Raw genomic sequence first — 20,275 nt, 5'->3', positions numbered from 1 at the left:
GCCCAAGTGCCCCCAAAACACCTCCTCAAGGCCCTCTTGCCCTCAACCAAGCTGGCTGCCCGCGCTTCAGCCCGCCCCTTGCCCTGATCAAAGATGGACGCTCCCCCGCGGACCCCCGCGAGCCTCCTGCCCTCATCCACCATGGCAGCCCGACGCCGGGGCGCCCATGTTGAGTGAGGCGGGGGCCGCGGCCGCATCCCGTCATGCTTGGCGGGTCGCCGGCTGCCCGGAAGAGGGAGCGGGGCGGTTGTTGACAACATGGCGGCCGCTGGCGCCTCCGCGGGAGGAAGAGGCGGAGGGAGAGGCGGCGGCGGGCGGGGGAAGGAGTCTCATTCATAGGGAACCCGGCTCGCTGCCCTCACCCCTCCCTCCCCTTCTGCCCCCCTCCCCGGCGGCCGCCTCGCCCCCTCCGCGGCACCATGTCCTTCTTCAGGCGGAAAGGTAGGGGCGCGCCGGCCGGGAGGCCTGCGGCTGAGGGGCGGCTGCCGGCCTCGTCCCCCGCGCGGCTGCTGGGCCCCGGCCCTGCCCCTCCGGCGACGGTGACCGGGCCCCGAGAGGAAGCTCGGCCCCTGAGGAGCGGCCTCCCCCCAAACGACGGTCAGTCCCGGCGGCGGGGCCCCTTTTCCTCGGTCGGGGTTTGGGGAAGAGGTCGGGGGGGTCCCCCAGGGAACTCGGGCAACCCCGGCTGCGGGCGGTGGCGAGCGCAGGGCTGCAGCGCTGGTCCGTCCGGGGCTGTGCGCCCTGCTGCTGCGGGGGGATGGAGCTCAGCGGTCCCGGAGCGGTGGATGGTGCGGTTGGGTGGGCTGGTGCGTGCTTCGTGCTGATGTGAGCCTCTCGGAATGCTTGCAGAGTGCTTTTTTACAATGCTGCCGTGCAGGGTTGTGTACAAATACAATAGCCTGATAAAAACCACGGTTGAAAAAGGGACCTCATCAGGCCCAGGTCTTCATAAAGCCAAAGGAGTTGACCATTTATTTTATAATACCTTTGTTGATGTGATGGAGCACAAGCAAAAGATTTGGAATTTAGGACTCCGGAAATATTTATGCTATTCCTATGGTGCAAATGGATGTAGTTAAAATGTACCTTGGGAGCAAAACGTGTTGAAGGCGCTTGTGCTACAGCTGATGATGAACTGAGGTGTAGGATGCTTTCAGGCTGCACGACTTGTGGTTTGAGTGGTTTTTGTTGACAGGGGCACCTTTTAGGAAGGGCCCCTTGGGAAAGTGGTTCTGTCACCTCGTGATGCTGTAGTTCCAGCAGTACAATTGCTGCTCTTGAAGCAGTGGCTGAGACAACGCTGTCCTAAAGCATTTCTCAGTTGCTAAAGTGCAAAATGTACGTTTTAAGACTGCAAGAGAGGAGGAAAGAGCACATTATCTGAGTTAATGTTTTTGGTCTTGACTGACACGTGCTGTTGGAAACTTGCTCAGCCAAAGTAGCAGCATTGAAAGTTTAATTCTTGGTGGAGGTTAGTACAGTAGTCCTGGAAGAAATTAAGCTTCTCTTCATAGTAGAAGCTCTGGAAGTCCACTGAAGGCTTTGCAAGTGCCCTCATCCTTTTTGGGGTCTTTACATACTAATGATGAGCTGCAGAATAAAACTTTCATAGTGCTTATAAACTCTCCAGAAATAGCTTCTGCTGCTTTGTTGGTGAAGGGAATTGTAGAAGTGATGTTCATCCTACTGTGCGATCACAGGAACAGTGTAAGCTTTGGCAAAAATGAAATGTCTCATTGAGTATCTATTTGCGTTCCTTTGATTAAAGGATCTTGGGTCAGAGAAGCACAGGCAGAGCTAAGTGCCCAAGAGAGGTGCTATTAAGGAGAGAAGTAAGCTTTCATCTGGCTTGTACATAGAATAATACTGCTTTGTACAATCTACCATTTTAGATACTGCCTCTTAGAGAAGATCTTAAATTGCAGCTGAGAGAAAAGCAGCAGATTAAGGCTTATGATAAAGCTCTGTAGACTAGACATATGTGGTCCAAAACCATACAGCAGTGTCAGTGTTCTTGGGTTGAGCTGCTGTTGTTTAAGAGAAAATCACATTGGGTAAAAATTGAAGAGTTTTTAAAGGTGAAACCATAAAATTACTGACTTGTAGAAAAAATTAATAGGGAAATGGTTTTATTTCTTGGCATGGGCCTTAAAGTCTGGAAGGCTGGGGGTGGATAATAGGTTGAGAAATTAAACTATAACAGTTGAATCAGCAGCCTGACGCTTGAGGGCAGGTTATAAAATTGTTATCAATGAAACAGCCTGACTGCAGGCCCCTTCAGTAGGGGTATCTTGACAATAACACAGTCTAACCAGTGTGCTAACCTCTGAAGTTTTGTATTGGTTTTTGCACACATACGTGTGAGGACTGCTTAGGTTTGTTCATTCTTGTGTATTTAAAGATATGAATTAAAATCCTCCAGCATCATGTGGCCAGTTTGCGTCGGTTTGGTGCATTATTGCTTTGTGAGAGGGGTTTGCTACTGGAGTTATCACAACCTCTTAGTCCCCAGTCACCCCGTACTGCAGTTCTCTCTGGTTTCACACAGACACCAAATGGCATCGTTTTCTTGAGGAAAGTGAAAGTAAAGTCCTTTAGTGAAACTTCACCCTCAAAAGCTTGGTCTTGTTGTGTATAGGAGTTTTCTTTTGTCCTCCACTGTTAACTGCTTCATTTTGTTCTGCTTGAACCTGGTGGGCACAAAAGAAGCCTGTGTATGAAGAGGTTAAGATCATGAACGGGGAGTTTGTGTTACCAGAAATAAGTAGGTAATTAGAGAGAAACTGAGTAGTTGGTGAGAAGGAACAGATGTATTTAAGCTGAAAATAGGCTTATGGAGGACTCCTTTGAAACTCGGGATTCATTGCCAATAGCATCAGTTTGATGAATCAAGTACCGGAATCCTTTTGGAAGGATAAAGGTTTGTAATCCTGTAGAGGTTGCTTCGTTCCTGTTTGTCCCTCAGTGTTTCTTCAGAGATGCAGATTTTTCTCAGTCGTTTTTGTCCTGCATATCATCCCCCCCCAGTTATGTAAAGCTGGTTATTCTCACTGCTCACAGCTGCATCTGGCTGCAAGAGTTCAGATTTGAAAGGATCCAGCTCTTTCAAGGGATGCTTAAACCGCTCTGTTAGAAAATGTGCTGGCTGCAAGCTTACGTCTTAAATGCTGAGTTGCCAATTCACAGAGCTGCAACGTTTCTGCTCCTCGCAGTACAGCAGCGCTGCAGCCACCTCCGGGCAGGACATTTATGTAACCACATTGGAGCTTCCCTTTAAAATAGTTCAAATACCTGGGTTGGAGGAGGCAGAGTTGTTTTGGTTTTGTTTTTTTGTGATCTGCACGTGTTTTGTGATGTAAATGTGTGATTGCGCTGGGTTAGGATTTGTGGTTACCTTTGGAAGGACTCCACAATTGCTGTTCAAAGATGACCTATTTGTAGTAATAATCCCAGCCTGGAGCAGGCAGAGAACGTTTCCCAAGTAGATCATGTTCTTCGGTATCACTACTTAATTTGTTTCTTGTGCCTTCCTGTTTTTATACTCCTTCAGTTTCTTTATTTTTGTTTCAAACAGATTTCCTCATCTGTTTCCTTTAGGAGCTTCCTTTAAAAACATAATAATTATTAACAAAATGCTTTTCCATCACAGCTTTTTAAAACTCTTATCTTCCCATCAGTTGCTTGCCCTAGGTTTGATGATACTTAAGCAATTGTATTTGAGAGAGAATTAACTATTAGCAGTGTGTAAAGCATGTCTATCCCATTCTTTCCAGTTAATGCTGTTTATTAACCTCGCATGTAACCGTGCTTTAATCATATAGCTAGTAAGCACCTTTCCCAGTGTTGATTGTAACATACTACAGTTCAGGAAACTTAATTAATTAATAAGGATTTTCGTTTGAAAGTAAGCCAACACAGAAGCTTTAAGAGCCTCTGTCAGTCACTGGATGTGCAGGTTTGAAGGAGAGATCAGTTTTAACTAAATGATGGTTCTGTCTGCATCTGATACTTGCTGAAGTTGGGGAATTTTGTGTCCATTCTCAGGTAAATACCATTAGTCACCCAAAATAGCATTAACATTTTCCTTTGTATTTTACAGTCAAAGGCAGAGAACAAGAAAAGACCACAGACGTGAAAGCAATTAAAAGTAAGATCGCTATTTATTTCGTCTCTAAATTCAGATATCAAATGTCATCCTCCATTTTCACTTTAACCAGTGGGATAATTTCCTTATGACTGAGCCCACATGTGACCTATGCGTTAAAACCAAATCAAACCCAAACCTGATTTCTGTTTCTGAGTATTTATAGTAACTGATGTGTCCTAATCATCTTGCTGAATCTGTAAGTACAGAACATTATAAAGCTTTGTCACATGAGCGTTAATTCAAAGTCATCAAAGAGTTCAGTCACCTGGCAAGTAGTGGTTATTCCTGAGCTACAAAAAAATCGCTTCTGAAGTTTTTTTGCTCACATGTAGTGTACTTTGCAGTTGTGAAAATGCAGCTGAACTGTGTTTAACTGATTTGCAAAACAGGCTGCCGGTGTCTGTTTTAAGTGTAACTGGTGTAGCTTGTGAGGCTGAAGTTCTGAATCATGGTGTTGTAATGCTGCCCCACGTGATCCAGAAATCTTGCTGCTAAATCTGTTAGGAGAGAAGAAAAACATCTTGATGGGAAGGAATTTTGTAAACTGTGGGGAAAACAAGATTATTTATCCTGTCAGTGTTTGTTGTGATACTGAAAGGAGATGAGGTAATTTATGTGAATCTCATTTGTTACTTCTATATCCTCAGGCAAAATCCTGCTTCTGTATTTGTTAGTGTGGTATCTGGATATCAAGAGAAAGTTAAAGGCTTTTTTACACCTTGGTGATGTGTCTTTCGGGTCAGTTACAGGAAACAATAAGTTGCATCCAAGTTGCGCACCCCATGATTTAAGTGCAACTGCAATTTCTGGTGACTAGCTGATAGGGTTTCCCAGGAAAAGGCTATAATGTGATGAACTTGTAAATAACAATAAATGTGAAAATTTATTGTATTACACTGCTGCAAGCAGAGAGCATCTTTCCAGTTTGGCAGGCAGCACCTCTACAATCTGTATGACATTAGTTGAGCGATATAGTGCTGTCTGGAGGGTTTGGAAAAGGTGTTTGATCCTTAGATGAAGTGGAACAAGTTTTTCTTAAATGTTCATAACATAGAATTCTATTTTTATCTAATTCATAAAAGCCTAAGCTCTTATGAGTGTGGCTCTGGTTCTAGATGAGGAGCTGCCACTAAGCTTTCCTCAGTTACTGTCGACAGCCAAGCATCTGGCTGCCATCCATTGGCCTCAGAAAAATGCAGTCTTCTCCATTACTGCTGGTACTAAATACCAGAGGCTTTGTAAGAGGCAGGAAGCAGTGACCTGGTACCACACACTGCAGCTGGAGAAATACTTTGCTATAACTTAAACATTTTAACTCTTGTTTACCATTGCTCCTAAGCCTGTTGCCATGACATGCAAATGTGAAACTATCAACTTCTGTCATCATGTGTCATAAAATTGTGAATAAAAATAAAGCTATGCAATATGAAAGTCACCAAAACCAAGTTGCTCGACACCTTGAAGAAACACATCAATAGGAAGTAGTGTGCTGAGATAACATGTCATCTGCCTTGCTTTATTTTTGAATCAGAGGTGTAAGATGTCCTTGTATGACATCTCAATCCAGTGCAGTTTCCTGAGAGCTTTTGAAACTGCTGTGAACGTGGTTTGTTTTCTTCAGCTTTGTCATCAATTAACAATTACGTGATGCTTTTTCACTGGCAGGTTTTTGCGGGAGGAAGTTCTTTGTTCTCTGGGCTCAAATAGCTGTGTTCTAAAACAGCTTAGAGGAGGTTAATGTTTATAACCTGGGTTTCATCAGGTATTTCCTTATTGCTTTTCTTCTCTCTCAAAATCAAAGAGACAAACATTTCAAACATTTTTGGAAAACAGTTTTGTTAAAACTTGCAGGATCTTGTAACATGTTTTAGCCTTCAAAAAGATATGGAAATGGGTTGCAAGAATGTTGTAATCATACTAAATTGTTGACAAAGTATTAAGCTGTTACGATAGCAGTTACCAAGGAAGCCGGAAGACTCAGGAGTAGTATTTCATGTGTAAACTTAGACTTGGCATCTTTTGATTAGCTACTGAATAAGGAAAATACAGGTGAGTGGGTACCACTGTTCTACTGGAAGTGAGTTTATTCTTGCTATAATTTAACCTGTTTGTTTCTGTGGTCTTTATTCTTATCACACCTTGATCAAAATGACACACAGTGGTAGAATGAGGTTTTTAATAAGATTGACTCTTGCAAACTCTGTGGCATATCTTGGGGTGCTTAGTGTTGGAAAGTGCTTAGAAGAGGTCTTGGAAGCCTTGTCTTTTAGTAATTCCTGTCTTCATTCCAGCTCCAGTACCAGTACATTCCCCTCAACGAAGCACTAGAAATCATGCCTTGCTGGAGGCTGCAGGACCAAGCCATGTGGCAATTAATGCCATCTCTGCCAACATGGACTCTTTCTCTAGCAGTCGGACAGCTGCCCTGAAGAAGCAGCCAAGTCACATGGAAGCTGCTCATTTTGGAGACTTAGGTAAGGCTTCATCAGCTCTGTAATAATGGCAATGTTTCTTTTTATTCTGTGTGTTACTGCTATGCTCACCATCCTTTGGTTTTCAGGCAAGTAGATTAGGTAATTCAAAAATTGACTGCTGTTACCCTAGAAGAATTTTGAATGTGGACAGTGCATTTGTTTGTTAAGAAGTTTCTTTACTTTGTTTACTACCATTATGTTGGAATTGTCTCTTCATCACTTGCATTGTAGGGCATTTTTGTGTTGAATACCCATATCTGTAGTACAATATGGAGTCATACCCTTTGTATTTTTCTTTAGGCAGATCGTGTCTGAATTACCAGGCTCAAGAGACCAAATCAAGCCTTTCAAAGACCCTTGAACAAGTTCTGCAGGACAGTGTAGCCCTCCCTTATTTTATCCAGTTTATGGAACTGCGCAGAATGGAACACTTGGTTAAGTTTTGGTTAGAAGCTGAAAGCTTCCACTCTACAACATGGTCCCGTATAAGAGCACATAGCCTGAACACAGTTAAGCAGAGCTCGTTGGCAGAGCCAGTGTCACCCTCCAAACAGCAGGAAGTTGCATTGTCTTCTCCAACTGGATTGCTTGAGGAGAGACTGGAGGATTCTAGCACAGTCCATCTTCTCAGGACCAAGCCAGTGACTTCGACCAAGAACGACAGACCTAGCAACAGCCAGAACCATGTGCTCTTGGGTCAGGATAGTGATAATGGCAGTGCTCTTTGTCTGAGAAAATCTGAGACAGGGACTTGTTCTGTTCCAGCTGATCAGCAAGAATCTTCCAAGCTTCCAGTATCAAATAGAAACAGCCCCTCCTCTGCACTAAAAGACTTGTCAGGAAAGCTCATGAAAAGTAAGTGCCATGTGTCCCATTTCTTTAAAAAAAGGTGGGAGATGGGGAGCTGCTGCTTGCTTTGTATGATGGGCTGTGTGCTTAGTAAGTATGATGTGATGTTGCAGGGAAGAAAATCATTTTGTGTATCAGTAATATTAACTTGCTGTATCAGCTGATGGTCAGTTTGAGCTGTGTATTGTTTGTCTGGTCATTGAAAAATAAATATACTGCTGAAGAGACTTCAGAATTGTTATGTATTCTAACAAGCTTAGGTTACTTCTGTTCCTACATGTGTAATCTTAGAAATGAAGATGAACACTGCAGTGTCCCCTTCTTCCCTCACTCATCCCATCCCAACATAAAAGAATTGCAGAAGATTTGGATGATGGGGCTGAGAGTTGATAATTAACTTTCCATGGAAGATAAATATCCTGTATCACGTCAGATGACATAAGTAATAGTTACAAGAGACTTGTTGAGATTGTTCTGTGGAACATACTGGGTTTGGTTTTGGATTTATTCCCTTGTTCTCATTTGGATTCCATGTCTTCAGGGGCTACTGGAAATAAAGGTGAAATTAAAATATTTGCTTTTGGTAGTAAGCTACAGCACAGTACCTGGGTCACTCCTTCACATCCACTCAGTCTTCCCTTTGTGCAAGTCTCCAGACAAAAAGGAAACACTCCTTTTCTCACATTTGTTGCCTTTTTTGGCCCACGTGTTTCTTTGTGTTGCATCCCTTTCTCTTGCTGTTTGCCGTACTCATATATTTACCATGGACCGCCACAACACCAAACCTCAGCCCCAAAGCAGCTTAAACCAATGCAGTGGTGCTTCAGTCCTGAAAAGCACCTCTGCTTTCTGGTGTCTAAAAAGAATGTGGAATAATGGGTGCTTTTTGAGGAACATGAACAGTCGAAGTGTGACTTTTTCTTTCTTTCAGAGCAGTGTCCCAACTTTCAAAAGATAACATGTAAAGTGTGTATCTTGTTCTGAGGCATCCCATTTGAAGATGTTTTTTTCCCTTCTAATTCCTTCCTAATGCAGGCATTATATTCTCTATAATGAGAGCTAGAAATTGGGAACTTCACTGCACTTCTTGCCAGAAAGGTGTTACTTCTGGGTGTGCAGCTGAGGAAGAGAGTGCTGTCTTGTCTGGTGGCAGGGAATTCAGAGCTACATTGCGTGATTCCATCTCACTAGTCAGTCCAGGCTGGGCTTACTGTAGCCTGCCTGGAAAAAACACAGCCACTGTAGCTTGTCAGTAGCAAAGTATTGAGTAGTGGACTGAGTGCTTTATGGGAAGGGAACTTGTCACTGGTGATTAGATATTTGCTTTTCTCAAGAGCAGAGGTTTGTTATTCACTCCTTGTTTTAGACCTGTGCCAAGGAATTCCAAGTTTGATTCTGTATTTCTTCCTTGTAGGTATAGAACGGGATGCAGTTAGTACTTTTACCAAATATATTTCTCCAGATGCTGCTAAACCAATTCCTATAACAGAAGCAATGAGAAATGACATAGTTGGTAAGAATGTATGCTGCCTACTCGTTTCTGAGCTTCCTCCTTCCCTGTAAAAACACATCTTTAATACCACACGCACTCATATTTCTTATTTTTGACTGTTAAAATCAGTTGTAAGAGATGGATCACATGACAAGTATCAGTGGGTCTGACCTTTCAGTAGTGCTGTGCAATATCCCCAGAAGAACTTTCGGAGTCTTTGCTTAAATTAGTGAAAGAGTTCCTGATAATTGTGGAGGGGATCCCAATTTGAGTCTCAAATAAGTATTTCAGCTGTAATATCATTCAGCTATCTGCAGTACCTCAAAAGCTCTTTGCACTGTCAGAACCAGCTGATTCAAGTGGATTTGAGCTGCAGTTTTTCATTAACTGGTCACCACTTGTGTTTTCCAGCTCCATCAGCCAGATGGGTGTTAATTTTAACCTGGTCTTTCTTTGCAGCAAAGATTTGTGGGGAAGATGGACAAGTGGATCCTAACTGCTTTGTTACAGCACAGTCAATAGTGTTTAATGCAATGGAACAAGAGTAAGTGGTTTGAATGGTTTGGCTTCATGTCGCTGTTGTCCTTATGCAAAAGGTGGTTCCATTAAAAACCTTTATGAAGGCATTACCATAAAATCACTTTTTTGTGCAGTCTTCTGCATTTGAAACTGCTCAGATTTCTGCCTCCAAATCCGTTGTCATCACTTGCTGAAGCTGTATGTGCATGCTATTGCATTCTTTATAGAATCGTAGAATAGTTAGGGTTGGAAGGGACCTTAAGATCATCAAGTTCCAACCCCCCTGGCATGGCCAGGGACACCTCCCACTAAACCATGCCACCCAAGGCTCTGTCCAGCCTGGCCTTGAACACTGCCAGGGATGGAGCATTCACAGCCTCCCTGGGCAACCCGTTCCATTATATCGTCCTAGTGTCATTTGTTAACCTGCACCATTTCTTCTTTGTTCTGCTTTTATCCTACTGAAAGTATAAGACTTCTGAGGTGCCTTGAATGCTGCTGACCCGTAATAACTGTGTTGTCTGTGTGCAGGCACTTTAGTGAGTTTTTGCGAAGTCATCATTTCTGTAAATACCAGATTGAGGTGCTGACTAGTGGGACTGTTTATCTGGCTGACATACTTTTCTGTGAATCAGCTCTCTTCTATTTCTCTGAGGTGAGTGCTAGGTTTTGAGTTTGCCGTTTTCATTCTTTCCTATCAGATGGAAAAAACCTTTATTCATTCTCTGATGGCTCTAATAAAGACACCTGAAATACAATAAAAATGATGAGATGTATCTTTATTAGGGAGAAAATGTATTAAATGGTTTCCTCTCCACATGTAGAACTCCCTGAAATGTTCAAACCTGTACACTGGATTGCAGAATAAGTAGTTGTGCATGTCCTCTCCAGTTAGTGAGTACTTCTAAGGATCTCTGCTTTGTAGGAGCCTTGACATTGTTTATCTTGCCAAATAAAATAGCGACTTTGAAATCCTTAAGCATTCTTCCAGATAAATAATTCAGTAGTTCTACATAGAGAGGATACCAGGCTGCAATGTGGTAGGTTAAATGTATGGCTTTACAGTTGTGGGGCCCTTTATCTTTAGGGAATCATCTATTAGTTGTAAAATACTTGTCCTGATAGTCTGACAAGCAAGTGTAGTTTGAAGCAGCAAGCTGGAGAGCTGAGACAATGTGCTGAGTTCAGTGTGAGCTGAGCATAGCATGAAAATAGCCTTCCCTCTGTCTTTAGTATGATGCAAATAAAGAATCGTTGGAAACTGCATGTGAAAACCAGTACAGAACAGAAAGGTCCCAAGTTGTTTTCTTTTTAAACAAACAGCGTTGCAGACAGATTTAGTATCTGAGAGTTCTGAATGTTTATATGCCCTGGTGACAATTTTGCATCATTAATATTTGGACTATCCTTCTCATTTTAAATGGGAAGGAGCAGGTTTGTCTATGCTTGTTAGAAGTTTCTTGGTAGAACTTACTTAATTTCCCCTTTCTTTTCTGATTTCTCTTCCAGTACATGGAGAAGGAAGATGCAGTTAATGTACTGCAGTTCTGGTTGGCAGCAGATAACTTCCAGTCTCAACTTGCTGCCAAAAAAGGCCAGTATGATGGGCAAGAAGCACAGAATGATGCCATGATTTTATATGACAAGTGAGGGAGTTCAACAGTTACTTGTTTCGAAAGCTCTTAATTTTGTGCTTGTGTTTTTATGTTGCATTGTACAAAAGGAACTTTCCATTTTCAGACCATCACTGTGCAGTTTTGCACTGCGATGCTGAAATACATTTTAGTAAGGTGACCTTTGGGTACACACACAAGAGCTTTTAAAACTATTTCTGTGTACATGAAGAGTCCTTACAAGGATATCATTCTTAAACAATTCAGAATTTTGAGGACTTGTTTGCTTGGGTTTATGTGTGGTTGTGAAAATATCAAAGCCAATTGGTTGCCATTTGACAATGTGAAGGATTTAAACCTAATAGCAGATGCACCACTGTAGAAAAACCTTAAGGTCCAGATACCGTTACCCATTTAAACTAGGAACTGTTATCACCCACAGTAAAAGCCAAATACTGCTTGTTCTTAATACTTTGAAATGCCTTCCTTTTGTTAAGGAAGAGACCAGATTCCTTTTAGTAACAGACTTTGAGCAGTGTAACTCTTCCCCTTTTTTTTTTTTTTTTTTGTTTGTGCTGCACTTTAGTAAAGATGCAACTGGAAGACAGCAAAACTGCTTCCAGAAAAAGTTTGTTGTTAAGTGCGAGACTCATCTCACAAACTTCTTAGGTTATTACCCTGCTAGGAAATAATAATTGGAGAGGAAGCAAACAGTTCGGTCTGATTTTCATCAGTCACCCCTCTACTCCATCCATAAACTTGGTTTCAGTGTTGTGATTAGTAGAGCAAATGCTGCTTCAGGGTTCTGGGTGTTCCTTGCTTCTCTGCTACAACGCTCTGTGTGTAAGATTCTTCTCTTCAGGAGTCACTTGATGCTCTGTTATCTGTATATTCAGGACAAGGCTTTATCAAAAATGTTTCTGTGGATTGTGGATTCTCCTCCCCTGTAGTTAGCAGCATCAGCTCTGTGTACTTTCTTGAGGCCAGCTCCATCTAGTGGCTGCAGCATGACGGATGGTCTTGGGTGGAACGGGTGGTGCTGACCACCTGCAAAGTTTTGCAACTCCTTTTGTGTTGTTTTTCGCCCCATCTGGTGCTGCAGGTACTTCTCCCTTCAAGCCACACATCCTCTGGGGTTTGATGACTCGGTGAGGTTAGAGATCGAATCCAACATCTGCAGGGAAGGTGGTCCTCTCCCGAATTGTTTCACGACTCCCTTACGGCAGGCGTGGACTACCATGGAGACGGTGAGATACCTTCTTCAGAACGGTGTTGACAGCACAGATGATGTGGAGATTCTGTAGTGAGTCAGGTGTCCCCTTCAGCATCTCCGATTTGTCCTGTTCTTTTTCCGACTTCCTGTTTACCTGGATAATCGAGCAGCTTTAGGAAAACTTGCTAGACTGTTTTCCCCAGCCTGATCTGAAAAGATACCATGCACTGGCTTCTGTTAATTCTCTGTGAAGTGTTTGTTTTGGGTGATTACTGCTTTTTAATGGAAATAACAGAATTTCCTCCCATCTGAATTGCTGTCAAGAGCTTCTATATCTTTAGAAAATTGTCCTTCCTGCTGGTAGCAGTTGGTTGCAAGTCTAATACCAGTGGTGTGGCTAATAGTGAACTCTGGAATACCGGGGCACTAGAGATTAATGATTTGATTCTAGAGCTGCAGATGAATTTTGATCAGCATAGCAAAATACCTGTAACCCTGTTGGGTTGTCAGGCTTTCCTGGAGGAAATTGGAAAATCCAAACTTCAGTTCCAGTTACTGGAGGGTTTGGTTGGTACATAGTTGGTTTTGTTCATCTTGCAGTAGGATTCAGATTCAAAGCAAGGCTCTTGCTAATCTGGAATAATTCCATGTGTAGGCACTTCTACTTGTGTACCAGCTACACAAGGGCTGAGATGTTTATGTGTCCCTTCTGTTGTGCAAACGATCTGCTGTAATTGTGCAGACCAGCCTTGATTAAAGAGGACTCCTCCTTCTGTCTCTCAGGTTTTTTTACCTGGTTTCTTGTCCAGCAACCTTTACTACAAATACTTGAATGATCTCATCCATTCAGTACGAGGAGATGAATTTCCAGGAGGGAATATTGCACTGAGTATTCATGGCCCCAGTAGCTCTCCTGATAGCGATTCCATAGGGGGCCCAGATGGCTCTGCCTCCCAGGTATGAGATTCTTGGTTTGTTTTTGTTACAGGAAATGCTATAGTCACTTTTCTGTATCAATATCAAAGTTCATACACTGTAAAGGAACACCTTGTAATTTGAAGCTTCTCATTCCACTTGAAAATCACAGTCTGTGTTATATTAGGATGTGTTTAGTCTATGTGCTGCTAAGTTCAGACAGTATGGGTGTGGAAGAGGATCTATCCTATTTATGCACCCAGAGCCTTGTGCTGCTTTTAGTTCTTTGCATCAGATGTATCTTTTTATTAAGCTGTTAAACTCACTGAAGACTGTTCCATAGTGCCATAACATTTAAGAACACTTTTTATTAGAAGCACCACATTTTGATCATTACCATAGTTATAACTTCAGGCATTGACACTTGTGAATATGCTGTAGAATTTAAACAAAAATATGCAAGTTGTGTGTGCTCAGTTCCACTCAGTTTTAAAGCATTCATCTACTCAAACATAGAGCAATGACAGTTAATATCTGACCAGTGGTGCGCACTAGTTTGCCTCAGTGGACTTTTCCCTGTTGTTACCCTCAAGCTGGTCTGATAGAATGGCCAGACCCCTGACCTTTCCAAAAGAGAGCTGATACTGGCACTTCACTGTGTTACCACAGAGTTGCTCTGAGCTGAGGGTGATACCTGAATTTTGTTTGCATGTATATAGCTTGATGTAAAGCTGGGCATAAAAAAGTCTTTTGCTGGGTAAGGCATTTGTTAAGCATGATTGGAGCTTTCTGGCGGCTGCCGCTTCTTTGTTGTACTGTGTGGAAACAAGAATGTGACTGGGCTCCTTTGGCTCTGTTATCCTCCCAGAGTCATTGAGAAATGTCCACCATATACATTGCACAGTGCCCTGGTTGTGGGCCAGCATCTTTTTGTTGCCTTTGGTGCTGCTTTGAGAGCTGTGTTCGTGTGTGGGCTTAGCCTCAGAAACAGGCAGTGGAGCTTGTTCCACTCTGAAACCATCCCAGTAACACCAGAGATGTGTTTTTAGCCAGGAGTTGGCTGTTCCAAAACTTTTATCTTTGTTTAATTCAGATGTGAAAGAGGAGAGGATAAACAGATTCTAGCTTATCTGTAACCAGGTCAGCTTGCAAACTGCAAGCCCAGCTGAGAGCAGAAAAGCTAAGCAAGAACTGCTTCTGCTGAATTGTTTTTGTTGAATGCTGCAGTGCTACCATGGGTTTTAAATCCAGTATCTAGACCAACATTACTGATGACCCATGTATCAAGCAACTCTGAAGCTGTACTACCTGCTTTTAACATTTTTAAACCTCCTAATTTGCATGGACAGACTATTCCCCCTTAGTTGCAAAGCAGGGAGTAAAATCTGTGTTCTCAAAATATCCTGCTGCTTGATAGTCTACAGGAGAGAAACTGCTGGTAATTGGCTTGCTTGGACAGTTCAGGAAATGAAGTGCTGCATTTTGTGGTGCACATTCCTCCTTATCTGAACAGGAGAATCTCTGGGTCTCTGCATATTTTTGCATAAAGAGCAGCACTGACAGAGCAGCAGGGAAGTAGCTTGCAAAGCAGCTGCCATAAACATTTCTGTTCTGTGTGAGGATGCTAGTAGATTGCTGTACATTCACGCTCTCCCTGCTGTTGCTGTAATGTTTCCTTGGCTTTTTTCATAATCCTGTATAAATATGCCAGGTCAAAAGATAAATGTTTGTTCTCTTGTATGGGGGAAGTGTAGTGTGTTTGGGAATTGCTTAGCCAAGTGTGTGAGAGGGTTGAGTTAAGCTGCTGCAGCCTTTGAGGTAGTTCAGTCCTGTGTACTCACAAACAAACAATTTGCATGTGCACACGGATCTGTTGAGTTGATGGTGCTTAGAGCAGTCCTCACATACGTTTGCTGACCTCTACATTATGTCTTCGCCTCTATTCTCTTACCTTTATCATCCTCTGTTTAAAAGTGTCATGCTGCATTAGGAATTCATCATTGTGTAAATGCTAATTCTTTTATGCTTGCTTAGAGAGTTATGCAGGTTTATCTTAAGTGTAAAAGCACTAAAAATGCAGTTTTGTTAGGAAGCTGTTAGTTGTCTGCATTGGGCACTAATACTTAGAATTTTTATTTGTAGTCCAATGTCAAAAAGGCTAATGTTAAAATCCTGAAAAATTTTGATGAAGCAATAATTGTAGATGCTGCAAGTCTGGATCCTGAATCTTTGTATCAGCGAACATATGCAGGGTAAGGTTCATTCTGTGTATCTTGCTCCTAGTTATGTTTCATCTCTGTTTCATTTTTGCTGTGTCCTCCTGCATGCATGTGTAAATGCAAGATGGTGCCATCTTAATACATGTCTTAATATTTGAGAGTACATTTATGTGATTTAACACCAGTGTCATGGTGAATGTTTCTGTGACCAGAATGGCAGACAGAAAAGTATTTCCAATTGTATTTTCTCTTTATACTGGCTATTACTGCTCTTTGACTCCAAGCTCAGTAGTTCCAATCTGGGGAAGGAGCAGAAAAGAATAAGCTCAGGCTCCTTTGATATTGTAATGTGCAGCTTTGATTTCTTCCTACCCCAGTGGCACAGAAGGGCTTATACTTCACTTCCTTAGCAGATTGCACAGCTATTTTTCTGTTTCTTAAGTTACTTTTTGTTGTAAAGCTCTTCTGCTTTGTGTATCTCATACAGAAATTCTTCGTTTCTATAGCTACCTTTTCTGTTGCACAGTCTCCTGTCCTTTTGGGTATGGTAAACTGATTTCTCCCTAATGACATGTTTTTGTGATAGTGTAGAGCACTTGCTAGCACTGCCTGTTGATATCTCATGGTTGAGTCATTGAAACATTTGCCTGCTTCTACTGTCTACAAGAATTGTTAAGATACACTTTGAATTCAGATACATGAGAAGAGCTGGAGATTTTTCCCAATATATTCATTTCAGGTGGCAGAGGTGGTAACTGGTGAAACACTGGTCTTCTGACACTGGAGTCTTTATCATGGTAGCTTTTTTGTTTTCTTGACTGCTAGCTTTCCATAATGCTTTTACTCATCCTCCCTTCAGGAAGATGACATTTGGACGAGTCAGTGACCTCGGACAGTTTATCAGAGAATCTGAACCAGAGCCTGATGTCAAAAAATCAAAAGGTTTGCTTTCCTCTTCATGTCCATGTCTGTAAATCTGAAGAACTGTTCTCTTCCTTACTGCAGTCAAGATAAGCAAGACTCCTCACTCTTTCCAGATCTGTTTTAAGCCAAATGGAGATGGGGACTGTCCTGTACTGAGGCAAAACCCATCTCTGGCCCAGTTTCCTATCCAAATTCTGCTTTTCTGGTCCAGCTGGACTCCTGGGAGTCTGAGCAGCCTGTGGGAGTTGGAGCTGTTGATGGAACCTGGCAGGGATGAAAGCTGCGAGCAGCTGTGGGGGATGGTCAGGCCTTCAAAGATTGGGTCTTGAGATGAAAAAGAACTTCAGCTCTCCGCATGCTTCCCACCCAGTTTGGGATCTGCTTGCTGGTAGTGCTGCTTGTTAGCTCTGGTAAAGAGGAATGGTTCAGGCTCAGTGTCTCATGAACCATGGCTCCACGTAATCCCTTGTCTTCCATGCAACTCTTCCATGTTCTCTAATGCCAGCAGTGCAAACTCTTTAGAAGAATGAAAGGAATTAGCTTTTATAGAGCTATGCCACGGACTTTGCTAATGTACCTTGCTTGCTGTTTTTTTATCTCAACTAGGGTCCATGTTCTCACAAGCGATGAAGAAATGGGTTCAAGGAAACACAGATGAGGTGTGTCTTTTATGTCGTCCTGGTGACTTCCTTCACAGTGTAGATTAGGGAAATAAAGTATTGAAGTTCTTAATCCTGGCCGTTTCTCTGAGTATCTTTCTGATGCACCAACAAGAACTGTCAGACACTGTGCTAAATATAATTTATTTGTGTGCATATGTGAGACTACTTTGATTTTTGCCAGTGATTGCCGGTTTATTTTAGTATAATGGTTAACTGTTTGCTTGCAGTCAAGGGGTTTCTTGTTATGGTGGCGTTACATATACACATTTGGGAGTGGAGGTGCTCTTGGCCTTTGTTTTGTACTGTGAAGTTACCATTGTACATGGATTACAGTCTGCATTTTCCCCCCTTGAAGGGGCTTGGGCAAGTCCCCAACAGATAAATCTAAAAACTTCACTAAGTCTCTTGGAAATTGCATCGGGACATAAATACAATAATTGAAGTTAATGGCGTACTTGGAAAGCAGGGGCATTTCCATCAAGGGAGGATACGTTTGCTGCAGGTCACTGTGTTGTGAAGGTTGACTGCATCTCCAAAGTTGAGCCTGTGAATTATGCTGAGGGCTGTCTTTTTATTCCAAGACCTTGAAGCTATCTGTGTTTTGGGTGTTTTTTCTGTGGCAGGCTCAAGAAGAGATGGCGTGGAGGATAGCGAAGATGATAGTCAATGATGTTATGCAGCAGGCACAATGTGAACAGCCTTCGGAGAAGGTTACGAAGGTAAGGGGGTGGAGAGGCTGCTGCCTGTATCTGCCTTAAGCCAGACTGTGGGAGGAGGAGAGCTCTTGCCTTCCGAGAGCATCTGAAACCCACGCTGGGAAATGTTCAAACTGGCATGGCATGATATGAAAAAATAAAGGTTTGGGAGTGTTTCAGCCTACATATGATGTAGAAATTTCTTAAGATGCATCTAGTGGTTCTCATGTGGAAGCATTAAAATTGACTGTCTCCATCTTGAGTCTTTACAGACTGCCGTAGTACTTAAAAGGGTGATTTGTGGTGCAGGGTCAATGCTGTAATTCCTTATTTGAGTTTATGCTTGCTTTTTCATGTTGATGTATATTAGTGTATTGACCTAAAGTGTCAGTAAAACTCAACAGCTGGAAAGTTGCTTTGTTGGGTGCTCTGATTTACTGTGTCTACACCTTAAAAGAGACCTGGCAGTCCTGTCCATAGGCTGGTAATTTGATGTTGTGTATTGGCGTTCAGTGACTTTGTACAAGTCCATGTGTTCTCTGTTTAAAAAACCCCACAGTTCTGATGCAATGGAATGGCAGGAGTTTACCAGGTTAGCATCCAGGAATTCCAGCTTTCAGGCAGCTGACTTGTTAACTTTTAACTTGCTCTATTTTTAATTACTGCAAGTAAGCATGTGCCATACCCCAGTTATCTGAACGGATCTATCCATACTTGCACTGTGTGACTTTTTAATAGAGCAGTTACATTTAAATGACTTTTATATAATGATTTCACTTAGTAGTGAGGCTGCAAATGATGTAGTTCGAGCCTGGCCAGATGGAAGGGTCACTCAGCACAGAGTTTAGAAATACCAAGTGACTGCAGATGCTCTGGATTCAATTAACTGAGCATGGTTGCTGTAATCAGAAGGTGGTTTGAGCTGTGGGACTAGTTGGGTTTTTTCATCTCCCAGACTCACGAGCATATGTGACTTCATTTTTAAACACAAAATGTCTTTCTATGTAGTGACTGCCTTGTATATTTTAGGGTAAAATGAACTCTAACCTTGTGTTTCCTTTTCTAGCTATGATTTTAGAAACGCCAGAATAGGAAATCTGTTTTTCCACTTCAAGAATGAGTGAACTTTCCCTTTTGGTGGATTCTTTAACACAGCCAATAAAAACAAAGCACTGTTACTCCAACCGCCGAAATCTCCCTCATCTAGGAGGAAGAATTAAAAAGAAGCAATCCTGTACCTCCACTGTAGAGCGTGAAGAAACACTTTTTCCTGTTGTGTGTGGCATTCACAATAATGATGGGTTTTAGAGATGAAGATGCAGTTTAAGAATGTGGCACTGAGAAACTGTGATCAACTTCACAAATACTTGACCCTGTCTCAAAAAGACTTTTAAGCAAATTATCTGTAATGGGACACAAGCCACAACAGACGGGAAGGTTTTGCCGTAGTTTCTAGTTCTACTACTTGTAATTTTTAAACACATAATTGGAAAGGCCAGAGGAGCATCCCTAACATTGGCCCCTGGAGAAGTGAAGCTCAAACAGTGAATTCATTGGCAGTGAATGACCTAAAAAGTTCTAAGTTTTATTTTTCCTTACTTGAAATAGATGAGTATTCAACTGTAAGATAAATGTGTTTTACTTCATAACTACATTAACTTTGAAGGCAGTGTAGAAGGATCAGGAGCAAAGCCTGAACAGTGTAACTCTTCCTTGTCGAGGTCTTACATTTGCATACACAAGTCCCCTGCTTCTGACACAGAGCAGACACAAAAGCTCATCTTGCACTTGTGCAGCTTCTGCTCCCAAGCCATGGCTCTGAAGGCAGGGTTGTGTCCTGTAGACTGCTCCATTTCCTTTCCTCTCCATCCCACAACCAAGGGAAAAAAAAGTAGCTGCTGCCATTCTCCATAGCCTGTCTTCCACCAACACCGTATCTAATTCCAGATGTTTGGTTTACAAAAAAATACAATTTTAAAAGACCTGCCCTTCCTGTCTTGCAAAACCTTTAGTTTAAGTGAAAAAGCCACTCTGTTACACAGCACCTCCATTAATTTTTCCAATTACTTGATTTTTGCAGGGTACCAGAAGTACTCAGTGTCTCACCGTTACGTTACTACTGCATTTTTAGTGTACAACACTTCTGTTTTGGGTTTTACTCTTTACGATTGCTTTTTTCCCTTAAATTTGTGCAAAAAAAAAAAAAATCACTTTGCAAAGAACTCGAATCATCTCCAGTACTCAGACTATCTTGATTGATGAGCAAGTGTTACTCTGTTGCAATATTTGATTGTCTAGAGCCACACTGTATTGTCTATAAAAAAGCAAAACAAAAAAAGGCTGTGTATAGGTATTTGGTACTATGTACCACTTCTTATTTCTCTCATGCCCAAGTATTCATGTACTTAAAACATACTCTATTTAATTGTGTTTTGATTTAAAATATATAAATATTAAAATTTGTGTCAGTTTTCTGTTTTGATGGGATTTGACTTTACACTTTTATGTGAGCTTTAGGGGTTTAAAAACCAGGTAAACCCCTCAGCAGTCTGG

At 42.1% G+C, this 20,275-nt stretch overlaps 1 protein-coding gene across 3 annotated transcripts; it reads left to right on the top strand.

Moving 5' to 3' along the window:
* Positions 1–208: 208 nt before the first annotated feature.
* Positions 209–20,185, top strand: AKAP10 (A-kinase anchoring protein 10). Of its 3 annotated transcripts, XM_062623488.1 has the most exons (15): positions 210–597; positions 4,100–4,147; positions 6,439–6,621; positions 6,922–7,476; positions 8,885–8,983; positions 9,422–9,506; positions 10,013–10,136; positions 10,991–11,127; positions 12,197–12,341; positions 13,091–13,264; positions 15,365–15,474; positions 16,301–16,383; positions 16,972–17,024; positions 17,651–17,746; positions 18,789–20,185. In XM_062623488.1, exons 1-15 carry the CDS (start codon positions 420–422, stop codon positions 18,792–18,794), a joined length of 2,076 nt encoding a protein of 691 aa, XP_062479472.1. In that variant the 5' UTR covers positions 210–419; the 3' UTR covers positions 18,795–20,185. The 3 variants fall into 3 exon arrangements, with proteins under 3 accessions (XP_062479474.1, XP_062479472.1, XP_062479473.1); XM_062623490.1 differs by lacking the exon at positions 13,091–13,264 and having other exon boundaries at positions 209–597; XM_062623489.1 differs by lacking the exon at positions 4,100–4,147.
* Positions 20,186–20,275: the final 90 nt, after the last annotated feature.

This window comes from Pezoporus occidentalis, unplaced genomic scaffold, assembly GCF_034315485.1.
Source record: "Pezoporus occidentalis ecotype Australia unplaced genomic scaffold, CSIRO_AGI_Poc_V1 ctg253, whole genome shotgun sequence".
NCBI lineage: Eukaryota > Metazoa > Chordata > Aves > Psittaciformes > Psittacidae > Pezoporus > Pezoporus occidentalis.
This window is presented reverse-complemented; position numbering and strand designations above follow the sequence as displayed.